The following is a 14,674-nucleotide window of genomic DNA, read 5'->3' as shown; positions in this document are numbered from 1 at the left end:
CGTTGTCTAGCAACGTGAAGAATGACTTTTCCCTTATGCCAACATGTGCTTACACACACACACACAAACACACACACACACACACACACACACGTACACACAGAAAGAGGAACAAGTTGACCTGTGTGAGAAGACACTTATTGGATCTTCAGGGGGATTAACGGGGATTTAGCCTCACAAGTGATGATATGTGAAAGAGATGATTAGCTATCTGATGACACTTCACTGTTTGACCTCGAAAGCCTAACAACAACAACGTGGACTCACAGCTTCATTAGATGAACATTGCAGTCATTGCACGTCTTATGGAACACAATATTTGCACAATGAGATGAGCTGTATCAAAAATGATTAGAGAGAATTACTATATTTATATAGCGCTTTTCTCTACAGATTTAAAGCGCTTTACATAGTGAAACTCATCATTCTACATCTTTAAGCTACATTCAAACCAGTGTGGGTGGCACTGGGAGCAGGAGGGTAAAGTGTCTTGCCCAAGGACACAACGGCAGTGTCCAGGATGGCGGAAGCAGAGATCAAATCTGGAACCCTCAAGTTGCTTGCACAGCAGCTCTACCAACTGAGCCACCATCCCCGTGGTGATATCATCATAAAAGAAGAGACAATAATGTATTTCATGACACGTTTATTTTTACAGTTATAGTTTGCTGTGGGGTCAGCACAGTGGAGAGGGGTAAGTGCGTCTGCCTCACAATACAAAGGTCCTGGGTTCGATCCTGCGCTCAGGATCTTTCTGTGTGGAGTTTGCATGTTCTCCTCGTGACTGCGTGGGTTCCCTCCGGGTACTCCGGCTTCCTCCCACCTCCAAAGACATGCACCTGGGGATAGGTTGATTGGCAACACTAAATTGGCCCTAGTGTGTGAATGTTGTCTGTCTATCTGTGTTGGTCCTGCGATGAGGTGGCGACTTGTCCAGGGTGTACCCCGCCTTCCGTCCGAATGCAACTGAGATAGGCTCCAGCACCCCCCGCGACCCCGAAAGGGACAAGCAGTAGGAAATGGATGGATGGATGGATAGCTTGCAGTGGCGTACAACTGCTTCCTACTGACAACCTCAAAAAAGCGCCATTCTACTTTTATAATTAGATTATGCAGGTGTACATACAATAAAATTGTTTTTCTCTGTATCAAAGATATGCCATCTCGCTATACAGTACTATGAAGAGGGAATGGTACTGTTGTGACAGATTTCTTATCAAATTAAAACTAATTAAATGACCAAAAATGTGGTTTAATATTAAGTTTATATTTATTAAAATAAGATGACATCTCATTTTATCAAGGCAGTAGCTCTAGTTTCATTGTTTTGTTCACCTCAAAACCTTACTTACTCAATTATGGATTTATTTATTAAAGTTTTAAAAAATGTAATTAATTTTTTGTTTTATTGTTGTGTCCACATATTGATTGCTTACTTAATTTTGGATTAATGTTACTGTTGTTGTGTTATATAGATATAGAAAAAATTGCATGTATTTATAAATGATTCCATTTATATTTAATTTAGTTAGGAAGTAGCTTTGTGTTGTTAGTTTCATTGTCATGTTCACATCAATTTCTTACTTATTTAATAATGGATGTATTCATTTTCAGTGCAGTAATTGCATGAGATTTGTATTTCATTTTATTTTATGTTGCGTCCATATCAATAGCTTACTTAATTTTGGATACATTTTACTCATCAATTTATTGTTGTATTAATTAAAAAAATTAGGTGATTGCCAATCACCTAATTCTTAGTTTTATCTTTATTACCACTTGTGTAATTTATTTTTATCCCATATTTGTTCGCACTACAGCACCTTAAATTGGAGTCCTTAATCTCATTATATGCAAATATAATGACAATAAAGTACATTCTATTTTATTCTATCAGGCACAGGTAAGGAATCCAGCGCCCAGACAGGAGAAATAGTGGCAAAAAGAGGCAGACGAGAAATGAAAACAAAAATAAGAGCGCTGGACAGGAAATGAAACAAAATAACAGAAACTAATATTAATTGTCATGAGAAATCATGATATATCTTGTTTTACTAATTGTCTTAATTCCCTTGGATTAGGGCAGTGATTATCAAACTGTAGTATGCAGGCTCCATCTAGTGGTACACCAAATAATAATTTGATTAATGTACAGTGTTATATTTTCATTTAGTCAAACACAGTGTTACTGTTCAAACTGTGTGTAATGTTACAGTGTCCAAAAATATTCAATATATCCATCCATTCGTCCATCTTCTTCCGCTTATCCAAGGTCGGGTCGCGGGGGCAGCAGCCTAAGCAGAGAAGCCCAGACTTCCCTCTCCCCAGCCACTTCATCCAGCTCTTCCCGGGGGATCCCGACGTGTTCCCAGGCCAGCCAGGAGACATAGTCTTCCCAACGTGTCCTTGGTCTTCCCCGTGGCCTCCTACCGGTCGGACATGCCCTAAACACCTCCCTAGGGAGGCGTTCGGGAGGCATCCTGACCAGATGCCCGAACCACCTCATCTGGCTCCTCTCGATGTGGAGGAGCAACGGCTTTACTTTGAGCTTCACCCGGATGACAGAGCTTCTCACCCTATCTCTAAGGGAGAGACCCGCCACCCGGCGGAGGAAACTAATTTCGGCCGCTTGTACCCGTGATCTTGTCCTTTCGGTCATAACCCAAAGCTCATGACCATAGGTGAGGATGGGAACGTAGATCGACCGGTAAATTGAGAGCTTTGCCTTCCGGCTCAGCTCTTTCTTCACCACAACGGATCGATACAGCGTCCGCATTGTTGAAGACGCCACACCGATGCACCTGTCGATCTCACGATCCACTCTTCCCTCACTCATGAACAAGACTCTGAGGTACTTGAACTCCTCCACTTGGGGCAGGGTCTCCTCCGCAACCCGGAGATGGCACTCCACCCTTTTCTGGGCGAGAACCATGGACTCTGACTTCGAGGTGCTGATTCTCATCCCAGTCACTTCACACTCAGCTGCGAACCGATCCAGTGAGAGCTGAAGATACTGGCCAGATCAAGCCATCAGGACCACATCATCTGCAAAAAGCAGAGACCTAATCCTGCAGCCACCAAACCGGATCCCCTCAACGCCTTGACTGCGCCTAGAAATTCTGTCCATAAAAGTTATGAACAGAATCAGTGAAAAAGGGCAGCCTTGGTGGAGTCCAACCCTCACTGGAAACGTGTCCGACTTACTGCCGGCAATGCGGACCAAGCTCTGACACTGATCATACAGGGAGCTGACCGCCACAATCAGACACTCTCTGAGCACTCCCCACAGGACTTCCTGAGGGACACGGTCAAATGCCTTCTCCAAGTCCACAAAGCACATGTAGACTGGTTGGGCAAACTCCCATGCACCCTCAAGGACCCTGCTGAGAGTATAGAGCTGGTCCACAGTTCCACGACCAGGACAAAAACCACACTGTTCCTCCTGAATCCGAGGTTCGACTATCTGGCATAGCCTCCTCTCCAGTACACCTGAATAGACCTTACCGGGAAGGCTGAGGAGTGTGATCCCACGATAGTTAGAACACACCCTCCGGTTCCCATTTTTAAAGAGAGGAATCACCATCCCGGTCTGCCAATCCAGAGGTACCGCCCCCGATGTCCATGCGATGCTGCAGAGTCTTGTCAACCAAGACAGCCCCACAGCATCCAGAGCCTTAAGGAACTACGGCCGGATCTCATCCACCCCCGGGGCCTTGCCACCGAGGAGCTTTTTAACTACCTCAGCAACCTCAGCCCCAGAAATAGGAGAGCCCACCACAGATTCCCCAGGCACTGCTTCCTCATAGGAAGACGTGTTGGTTGGATTGAAGAGGTCTTCGAAGTATTCCTTCCACCGATCCACAACATCCGCAGTCGAGGTCAGCAGAACACCATCCTCACCATACACGGTGTTGATAGTGCACTGCTTCCCCTTCCTGAGGCGGCGGATGGTGGTCCAGAATCGCTTCAAAGCCGTCCGGAAGTCGTTTTCCATGGCTTCCCAGAACTCCTCCCATGTCCGAGTTTTTGCCTCTGCGACCGCTGAAGCCGCACACCGCTTGGCCTGTCGGTACCTGTCCGCTGCCTCAGGAGTCCTATGAGCCAAAAGAACCCGATAGGACTCCTTCTTCAGCTTGACGGCATCCCTCACCGCCGGTGTCCACCAACGGGTTCTAGGATTACCGCCACGACAGGTGCCAAATACCTTGCGGCTACAGCTCCAATCAGCCGCCTAGACAATAGAGGTACGGAACATGGTCCACTCGGACTCAATGTCCAGCACCTCCCTCGTGACATGTTCAAAGTTCTTCCGGAGGTGGGAATTGAAACTCTCTCTGACAGGAGACTCTGCCAGACGTTCCCAGCAAACCCTCACAATGTGTTTGGGCCTGCCAGGTCTGTCCGGCATCCTCCCCCACCATCGCAGCCACCTCACCACCAGGTGGTGATCGGTAGAATGCTCCGCCCCTCTCTTCACCCGAGTGTCCAAAACATGAGGCCGCAAATCCAATGACACAACTACAAAGTCAATCATGGAACTGTGGCCTAGGGTGTCCTGGTGCCAAGTGCACATATGGACACCCTTATGCTTGAACATGGTGTTCGTTATGGACAATCTGTGACAGCACAAAAGTCCAATAAGAAAACACCACTCGGGTTCAGATCCGGGCAGCCATTCTTCCCAATCACGCCTCTCCAGGTTTCACTGTCGTTGCCAACATGAGCGTTGAAGTCCCCCAGTAGAACGAGGAAATCACCCGGGGGAGCACTCTCAAGTACTCCCTCGAGTGAATCCACAAAGGGTGGGTACTCTGAGCTGCCGTTTGGCGCGTAAGTGCAAACAACAGTCAGGACCCGTCCCCCCACCCGAAGCCGAAGTGAAGCTACCCTCTCGTCCACTGGGTTGAACTCCAACGTGCAGTTGCAGTTCACCAAACATATTCAATATACTTGTTAAATAAAACGTCTACCTTGCTTTTAATTAATTATTAGACCGACTATGCTAATGTATTTTGATGTTGGCCATTATGGTGTTACTTGGAGAGCCAAGTGTTTTCTGAGGTGGTACTTGGTGAAAAAGGTTTGAGGACCACTAGATTAGGGAATATGGGTTAATGTTTTAATGTTATGTTTATTCAGGCATTATTCTTCCCCTCTAAAATGATTTATATATTCATGTTCAAATTGTAGTTTATTTTAATTTACCTTAACATTAACACAGGACTAACTGGCTCACTCACAAGCAGATTGAAAATACTTCCAGTCCCAAAACACACATTAATACAAAAACCTTTATAATACAACAAAATATTATGTTGTATTTTATTCATTTATATTATTAAGACTAATATTCTCCTTACTTTAGGTTTTTAATTATTTATATATGTTTTATTAAAACATATATTTTTTAAATAAACTTATTATCCAGTGTGGACGCCTCATCAAAGGTGGCATGTGTGTTTGTTTTCGTGTAAGTCACTGTGTGTTGCAACTTGCGTGTGCATGAAAAGTGTACAGTCGTGGTCAAAGGTTTACATACACTTGTAAAGAACATAATGTTATGGCTGTCTTGAGTTTCCAATCATTTCTACAACTCTTATTTGTTTGGGATAGAGCGATTGGAGCACATACTTGTTGGTCACAAAAAACATTCATGAAGTTTGGTTCTTTTATGAATTTATTATGGGTCTACTGATAATGTGACCAAATCTGCTGGGTCAAAAGTATACATACAGTAGAAAGAAAATGTTTGCCTTGGTGCCCTAAAATATGAGCCCTCCCTTAAGGCAACTCTTGCCTCGACCTTAAAAAGTTAAAATTTGAGGCCTGCATGCTTAACGGTAGGCATGGTATTCCTGGGATTAAATGTCTCACCTTTTCTCCTCCAAACATAATGCTGGGTATTGTGGCCAAACAGCTAAATTTTTGTTTCATCTGACCACAGAACTTTCCCCATGTGATCAGCAGCAAACTTTAGACGAGCCTTAAGGTGTCTCTTCTGGAGCAAGGCCTTCCTCCTGGCATGGTAGCCTCTCAGTCCATGGCGATGCAAAACACGCTTGACTGTGGACACTGACACCTGTGTTCCAGCAGCTTCCAATTCATTGCAGACCTGCTTTTTGGTAGTTCTCGGTTGACTCTTGATCATCCTGACCAATTTTCTCTCAGCAGCAGGTGATAGCTTGCATTTTCTTCCTGATCGTGGCAGTGACAAAACTGTGCCATGCACTTTATACTTGCAAACAATTGTCTGCACAGTTGCTCTTGGGACCTTAGACTGCTTTGAAATGGCTCCAAGTGACTTTTCTTACTTGTTCAAGTCAATGATTAATTTTTTTAGATCTGTGCTGAGTTCCTTTGACTTTTCCATTGTCCCGTTTGTAACCGAGTGTAATGATTGCATCACATGAGCCCTATTTAAATGGGCTCGGAGAAGTCAACAGGTGTCGTCAATCATAATCACTCACATGAGGTTAAGAGGCCATGCCATAAGGCTAATTTGATTTGATTGTAACTTTTCTACATAACCAAAATGGATCATGTATGTTGCTGTATGTATACTTTTGACCCAGCAGATTTGGTCACATTTTCAGTACACCCATAATAAATTAATAAAAGAACCATCCATCCATCCATTTTCTACCGCTTGTCCCTTTCGGGGTCGCGGGGGGCGCTGGAGCCTATCTCAGCTGCATTCGGGCGGAAGGCTGGGTACACCCTGGACAAGTCGCCACCTCATCACAGATAAAAGAACCAAATTTCATGAATGTTTTTTGTGACAAACAAGTATGTGCTCCAATCACTCTATCACACAAAAAATAACAGTTGTAGAAATTATTGGAAACTCAAAACAGCCATGACATTATGTCCTTCAAAAGTGTATGTAAGCATTTGACCACGACTGTAAATACATTTTGATTGACTAATTAAATACATAAAACCACCTTTGTACTAACTCGTTGCATACCTGTTGTGTGTCATTGAACCATAAGTCATCATTTGTGTGAGCAATTATTGCAGCTCCAGCTACATGTTAAAGCCGTCTGCTGCATGCTGTACAAAGCGAGAGAAAGGCACCCCGACACTGTCAGCATTAGACAGCATCTTCTCCCTCATTAGGCAGCGTAACAGTGACAAAGAAGGAAGGAGGAAGACAAGGACCCAAATGAGCACACGGACAGCGTTTGCTTCCAGAGACACATGTTCTGTACGATACAGTAAGTGTCAAATCCTCCAGAAAAAGATGATGAGCCACAATCAACTTCCTAATGATGCTAGTCCTACTAAGAGACACAGTATGCCATGCGTATCCTATCCAAATTCAGCAATGCTTGCTAATGATGTCATCTGCCTCTTCATACCACATATATCTTTGAAGATTAGAATTAATTTTGTCACTACTTGTGATGGATGACCTGACTGAAGCATTTAACAGCTGCCACCTGACCTTTGTGTGGCACTAGTAGAGATCTACCACTCCCTGGTGGTGCAAAGTTGGACTGCATTTAAACTATACATGCACTTGCCATTTACATTAGAAGTGCACCATAAACTTCCTTTATAAGACAGTGTGTATTATTGTGGTATACACCAAATTCATGCATCTGCAATAAAAAAAATAACCCGAGCGTAGCACTCTTAAAATGTGCATGCATGCACGCAGAGCGCAACCTATTGGGGTGGCATGCTGTGTTTGCACAAAGTCAGTTACAACATCATTAATCACAACGTTGTAGTTTTGATGCCACAGCAGGAATAAAAGTGCTGTTCTAACGTGAACAGATGTACTAAAAAGCTGCCGCCATCAGCATCACTTTAACCACGTTGCTGCTGTCGTCTACCTCGTAATTCATTAGGTATGTGCCAAATAAGAGCCTCAAGTTCTATCAAATGGATGGAAACTACTCTTATAGTTGGTAAGATATTGCACTAAGTAAATATGACACTGGCTCAGATGTTTGAGACGTTTCAGAAAACACAAATTGGGTGCAAAGAATCAAAGTTAAATAAACAAGCAGAACCGTTTGAGGCTGATATTATTATGAAGCAAATCAAGAGGTTATACTATGGCCTCAGTTGTCAAGATTTTAAAATAAAGTATGGAAACAATAGAAAATAATTGTGATAAATGAGAATCTCTCGGAGGAAAAAACAGACATACAATAGACTCAATATAAAAAACATGTGGAACTAGTTGTTAGAAATATACAGCCAAAGTGGTTACGAGATTATGGAGGGGTGAGGCTTTTTTTGCATTACATGCATAAAAGTGAGCTATTTATTTTCTTAGAAAACAAAGCCTGTACTTCAAACTGACAATCACAAGGGGGCAGCGTGCATCCTCGCAACAATGATTAGCTTTCTTTTCCCAGAAAAAAATGCTAATTCTGAGTCATCAATTGTCTCCTAGCCACCTTTAAGGTGCAAACGACTCTTACAGTAATTATGCTTCACAACGTCAGATGTCTGTCAAGGTACGATGCAGGTGGCCTTCCGCAGGGCCAGGTAGCCAGTCACCACATCAGTGGGGAGGAGGCGGATGTAGGAGAACTCCTCTGAGGATGTGAAGCGCAGTTTGGTCTGGGGGTCTGTGTAGTTGGCCTGAGGGAATATGAGAAATAATAAACAGTTCACTGTGTTGACTTAATTAAATAACCATTAATAAATTACTCACAGGTAATCCCGAGATGTCGGAGTATTTTTTGGCTGGTTTCAACGAGGGAGGAGCGTCGATGTTGTAGTCTATGGATGCATAAAATAAATAAATAATTCCTTATTGTATTTTTCGGACCATAGGGCGCACCGGAATAACACACACTGCTGATGATCGGGTCTATTTAGGTCTAGTTCATACAAAAGGCGCACCAGATTATACGACGCATCAAAGGGGTCATATTATGATTTTTTTTCTACATTTATAACATTTCCTTGTGGACTACATAACATGTAATGGTGGTTCTTTGGTCAAACTCTAGCATAATAATGTTTTACAGATCATCTTCAAGCCACTTCAGAATGCACTGTTTTGTGGGCGGTACTATTTAGGTGGATCTACTTCAACAGTGTCTTCCCCCGCCATCGTTGTTGTAGTTTTTAGGGCTTTCATAGTGAGTCTACTGACATATATAAGTTAGAACTGTACGCTACTTTATATTAGAAATGGCAACAGCGGAGCATAAATGCCCCACAACAAGAGGATAGAGAAGAAGAAAGAGCTTATTGACTATGGCGCGGGCTATGGCGCAAAGCACTCCTGTGTGTTAAATGGCCAATAGCATTATTATTATGTATTATGATTACATTACATCAACATTATAAACACTGAATCGTTTTTATTGAGTATTTCTTCAGTATAAGGTACGAGTAGAGTGGAAAAAAAGTTCACTTTATATACTTAATAGTGTTTTATTGTATCCATTAAACCACATCCAATTGTATTTAGAATCTACAAAGTATGTCAAAATACTGTCTAAACATCACAAAATGCCACAAATTCAGTTGGCCATTTTGAATATTCCGCTCTGAATATCTTTGGCAATTTCCGCTTCTGCAGTCTGACCATGGTATTAGATCAGTCATACTGTAAATATGCAAATATTTGAAAGAGATGTTCTGTTTATCATTCACAATCCTTATGTAAGACAAGAACACATACGCTTGGCTTTTTTTATGCATTCGAAATCGTAAATAAATAGCTACCAATTGAGTCAAAAGATCAAGTGTCCTCTGTTGTGCTCATTACACCCTCTAAAAAACATCCAGAAACCGCCCACTATACTCCATGTACATGTCACGACCTGAAAATTAATCAAATATGAGTGATATTATAAGTTATTATAAGTGGCAACACAGATGGCCTATTTTAGCGGCGCATTGACATGCAAGTTTATGGGCTGTGAATCTTTGGGCACCACACGATTCGATTTGATTCTTAGGGGTAACAATTCGATTCAGAATCGATTCTTGATTCAAAATCTATACTTTTTTAATAAGATTGGATGCCAGTTCTGATTAACTACATTCCTCCATAAAATAGATAAACAAATCTGATCAGTTTCTATAGTACTTAAAAGAAAACTGGTTTTGTTTAATAAAATGCTTCCCAAACATTTATTAAAGTCAAATACAAATAAGACAACAAGAGAAGTATCCAACATTCTCTTTTGTAAAGTAAATTTGTACAGCAAATATGGGCATCTACATCAACGGCCAAGTCATACCTAAGACTATAAAAATGGAACCCATTACCTCCCTGCTTGGCACTCAGCATCAAAGGTTAGAATTGGGGGTTAAAATGATTCCCGGGCGCAGCCGCTGCTGCTGCTCACTGCTCCCCTCACCTCCCAGGGGGTGATCAAGGGTGATGGGTCAAATGCAGAGGATAATTTCACCACACCTGGTGTGTATGTGACTATCATTGGTACTTTAACTTTAACAATATGATTTACATGAGTGGCTGGACAGGACAGATTGAAAAAAATAAATATATATATATATATATATAAATATATATATATATATATATATATATATATATATATATATATATATATATATATATATATATATATATATATATATATATATATATATATATATATATATATATATATATATATATATATATATATATATATATTTATTTATTTCACTAAGCCGGATAAGGTTATCCAGGGTAAATCCCACCTAACCTTATCCGTGTCCACAAACAACAATGCCACCGTTTAAGACCCCCTCCGTCCGCTGGCGCAACGTGACCTAATACGCAGGCGTGGAAAATACGCACGTCAGCTTTGTCTGCAAGTTCTTAAATTTAACTTATCTGAACAATATCCAGTGTTGTGGTATTTCAGTTAACTGGAATCCAGTGTGCTGTGGGGCCCTATTGTAGTGAATCACACCTGAGCCATCATAAATTAATCAAATCTTTATTAGACACGTAAACAATGTGAACTTGCACACAAAGCTGACGTGCGCATTTTCCGCGCATGCGTATAAGGTCGCGTTGCGCCGGCGGACGGAGGGGGGAGTGGTCTTAAACGGTGGCATTGTTGTTTGTGGACATGGATAAGGTTAGGTGGGAATTACCCTGTAACTTTATTTGGCTTAGTGTAAAAGGGTACTTCGCCGTGTAAAAATGTGTCTGAGGTGGGGGACCTTAAACGATGGTTTAGTGTGGCTGAAATGGGGCTTAGGCTAAATAATTATTAGTTTAAGGGGTTAAACGACTTAGTGTAGACATGGCCTACATCACAGATCATGTGACTGGCTTGCTCATTAATTCTAAAAATGGTTCGGTAATCTTTGATCATAACTATTTATTCGCATACTTTGGAAGACTTTTGGTGCCATAAATCAGATATATATGGCATTAGCTTCAATATAGAGGAAACTTGTTTTTCCACTCTACTGGTACTTTAAGAGCATAATGTAGACAAAAGCTTGGAGTCTGTTTACATAACGCCAAAAACATCTTAAAGTAAATGATTGCATATTGTTCATATGTGGCACCTTGAGACAAGAATATGTTGATTGACAGTCTAAAAGTAACATGTCTTCCTTCACTTATTATTTTCGCAGTGGTATGCATTTATATTGTATAAAATAATAAAAATCGCAAATGCAATTGCAACCGCAATTTTGGAGACAAAAATCGCAATTACCAGTAGTTTTTTTTCTTAAAATCGTGCAGCCTTTGCACATTTTATAGACAGCTGTTCATCATGATAGTGATACATCGAATGAACAATCCTTTTTAAAATCAGCTGCACTTACATGGAGCCCAAGACACATCATTAATGCTTTTTTAATTGCCTCTGCGTGTTATTTGCAAGCACGCACAAGCATCATTGTCCATCCATGCATTTTCTACTACTTGTCCCTATTAAGGTTGCGGGGGTCTGGAGCCTATACAATCAATTATGCAAAATAGACAATGAGGTAATTTAGCCCCCCCGCCCAACCAAAAGCCACAGATACATTACAGTCCTGTGGGAAAAACTTATGTAATGTATGCATCTGTTTAATATCCGATGCAAGAACTTACAGTTAGGGTCGTTCAGTTTCCAAGGTAGTGTTCGTTCCAAAGCCAGAATTTGCTTAAGATTCTTCCAGGTTCTGTTCTTTTTGCCTGCTGCAGCTCCGCCAATCCCAGAATGCTGTCAAAAAGGAGAGGGAAAATGTTTGAGTTGTTCAGTTCATTTCAGTTTCAGTTTATTTCGAACATGCATACGATACAATGTAATGCATCACATATTTCCAGTTGTTTCGTTACAGCACATCCGAAAAGAAGAAGGAAGAAGCAGAGCTTATTTAATCCTACCCCTTTTCATTCCATAGCAATTTTATCCCATTTCCTTGTTCTCTGTAACAGAACAGTGAATAAATAAATAATAAATGAATAATATACCATAGTAAGTAAACAAATATTAAATACATAAATAATCTTTATCTCAAAAGAAAAAGGGTTCAAGATCCATCCATCCATTTTCTATCGCTTGTCCCTTTCCGGGTTGCGGGGGGTGCTGGAGCCTATCTCCGCTGCATTTGGGCGGAAGGCGGTGTACACCCTGGACAAGTCGCCACCTCATCGCAGGGCCAGCACAGATAGACAGACAACGTTCACACTCACATTCACACACTATAAGATGTTCATCATAATTATTGTTCTGTGTACTTTGTGAACACTTTTAGTTTCAACCTGTTTCTTAAACTGAATCATATTGGTGCTTTGTTTGATTCTTTTGGTTAATCCGTTCCATAATTGAATTCCACATACTGATATGCTAAAGGTTTAAGCGTTGTACAAGCATACATCCATCCTTCCATCCATTTCTACCGCTTGTCCCGTTCGGGGTCGTGGGGGGTGCTGGAGCCTATCTCAGCTGCATTCGGGTGGAAGGCGGGGTACACCCTGGACAAGTCGCCACCTCATCGCAGGGCCAACACAGATAGACAGACAACATTCACACTCACATTCACACACTAGGGCCAATATAGTGTTGCCAATCAACCTATCCCCAGGTGCATGTTTTTGGCGATGGGAGGAAGCCGGAGTACCCGGAGGGAACCCACACAGTCAAGGGGAGAACATGCAAACTCCACACAGAAAGATCCAGAGCCCGGTGTTGAACCCAGGACTACTCAGGACTTTCGTATTGTGAGGCACGTGCACTAACCCCTGTGCCAAGAGCATACAAATGTTTTAAATTTGATTTTCCTCTAAGGTTATATTTCTCCTCTTTTGTTGAGAATTGTTGTACATTCTTGGGTAACAGGTTATAGTTTGCTTTGTACATAGTTTTAGCTGTTTGCAAATGAGCCCGAAAGGGACAAGCGGTAGAAAATTGATGGATGGAAATGCACCAAAATCTTAGAATTTCACTATTTTTGATTCAATAAACAAAGGGTTTGTATGTTCTCTATATCCAACATTACGTATTATTCTAACTGATCTTTTTTGTAACATCGTTAATGAATCGATTAAGAAACCATGAATTACCATGAATTGATTAACCTGGACCCCAACTTAAATAAGTTGAAAAACTTATTCGGGTGTTACCATTTAGTGGTCAATTGTACGGAATGTGTACTGTATTGTGCAATCTACTAATACAAGTTTCAATCAATCTAAACCACATAATCATAGTGATGTCAAAAATCCAAAGGCAGCCACCATGAAGGTAGGGTCTTTAAACGGCGGTGGCCTGGCTTGAGTAGATTCTGTGGTGGTAGTTGGAGTGTTGTCCACTGATCCACTTGACTTCATATCACACATTGCTTCTACTGCTGACATCTGAATGGAGAATAATAAATAACAATACATGACGACTATGAATAATGCAAGTAACCTGAAGCCCAAAGTTGCATTCTGAAAGAAATGATAAAATATATATACTATATATGTAACCTTACGGTGTGAGTCACTTATACCTGATTCGGTGTAGCAAGTGTCGCCATTATTTGGGGTTTCTTCTTCTTGTTGCTGCCGCTAGAAGGCTGAGCAGCAGCAGTACACACCGCCGGACTATTGGGACGTTTCTTTCCGCGTATATAAGCAGAATTTGCGGCCACCGACTGGCTCTTGATAGTTATGGGAAGTTGCGCTGCCATGTGTCGCGCCGGTGCAACACAGCGAAGGAAGTAAAGTTTATTAAAAATGCCGGTTTTGTTTTTTTACCTCACGTTAGCATTAGCATAGCTGCTTTCAACAGCCGGAACACAAACGTTCCTTCAACCGGATGTTGATTTGATTTACTTCCGGTTAAATTTGACACGTGACCCTTAAACAAAGCTACATATGTCACGTAAACAATAACATGTCGATAATATTATATTTATACTATTATTCTTACACATTGTTAGAACTACTGGTAGTATTATTTATGTTATATATTGGTATAAAAATGTGCAATTGTATTCGATTGCTGGGTTGCATTCACGTGACCTAGAAGCACTTCCGGGTTTCAGGCAAGGGTCGAGAGCAGGGGTGTCCAAACTTAATAAAGTATATATATATATATATATATATATATATATATATATATATATATATATATATATATATATATATATATATATATATATATATATATATATATATATATATATATATATATATATATATATATATATATATATATATATATTAGGGATGTCCGATAATGGCTTTTTG

At 41.0% G+C, this 14,674-nt stretch overlaps 1 protein-coding gene across 2 annotated transcripts; it reads right to left on the bottom strand.

Annotated features, from left to right (window-relative positions):
• Nucleotides 1-6,877: 6,877 nt before the first annotated feature.
• ino80c (INO80 complex subunit C) lies at nucleotides 6,878-14,247 on the bottom strand. 2 transcript variants are annotated; one of them, XM_062064186.1, is made up of 5 exons: nucleotides 13,933-14,247; nucleotides 13,676-13,795; nucleotides 12,047-12,158; nucleotides 8,675-8,742; nucleotides 6,878-8,601 (listed from the first exon to the last, which is right to left on the bottom strand). In XM_062064186.1, the coding sequence occupies exons 1-5, from the start codon at nucleotides 14,110-14,112 to the stop codon at nucleotides 8,470-8,472; spliced, it is 612 nt and encodes a 203-aa protein (XP_061920170.1). In that variant the 5' UTR covers nucleotides 14,113-14,247; the 3' UTR covers nucleotides 6,878-8,469. The 2 variants fall into 2 exon arrangements, with proteins under 2 accessions (XP_061920170.1, XP_061920171.1); XM_062064187.1 differs by lacking the exon at nucleotides 8,675-8,742 and having other exon boundaries at nucleotides 8,454-8,601.
• Between the last annotated feature and the right edge of the window lie 427 nt (nucleotides 14,248-14,674).

The sequence above is a fragment of the Entelurus aequoreus genome, linkage group LG11 (assembly GCF_033978785.1).
Source record: "Entelurus aequoreus isolate RoL-2023_Sb linkage group LG11, RoL_Eaeq_v1.1, whole genome shotgun sequence".
Classification (NCBI taxonomy): domain Eukaryota; kingdom Metazoa; phylum Chordata; class Actinopteri; order Syngnathiformes; family Syngnathidae; genus Entelurus; species Entelurus aequoreus.
This window is presented reverse-complemented; position numbering and strand designations above follow the sequence as displayed.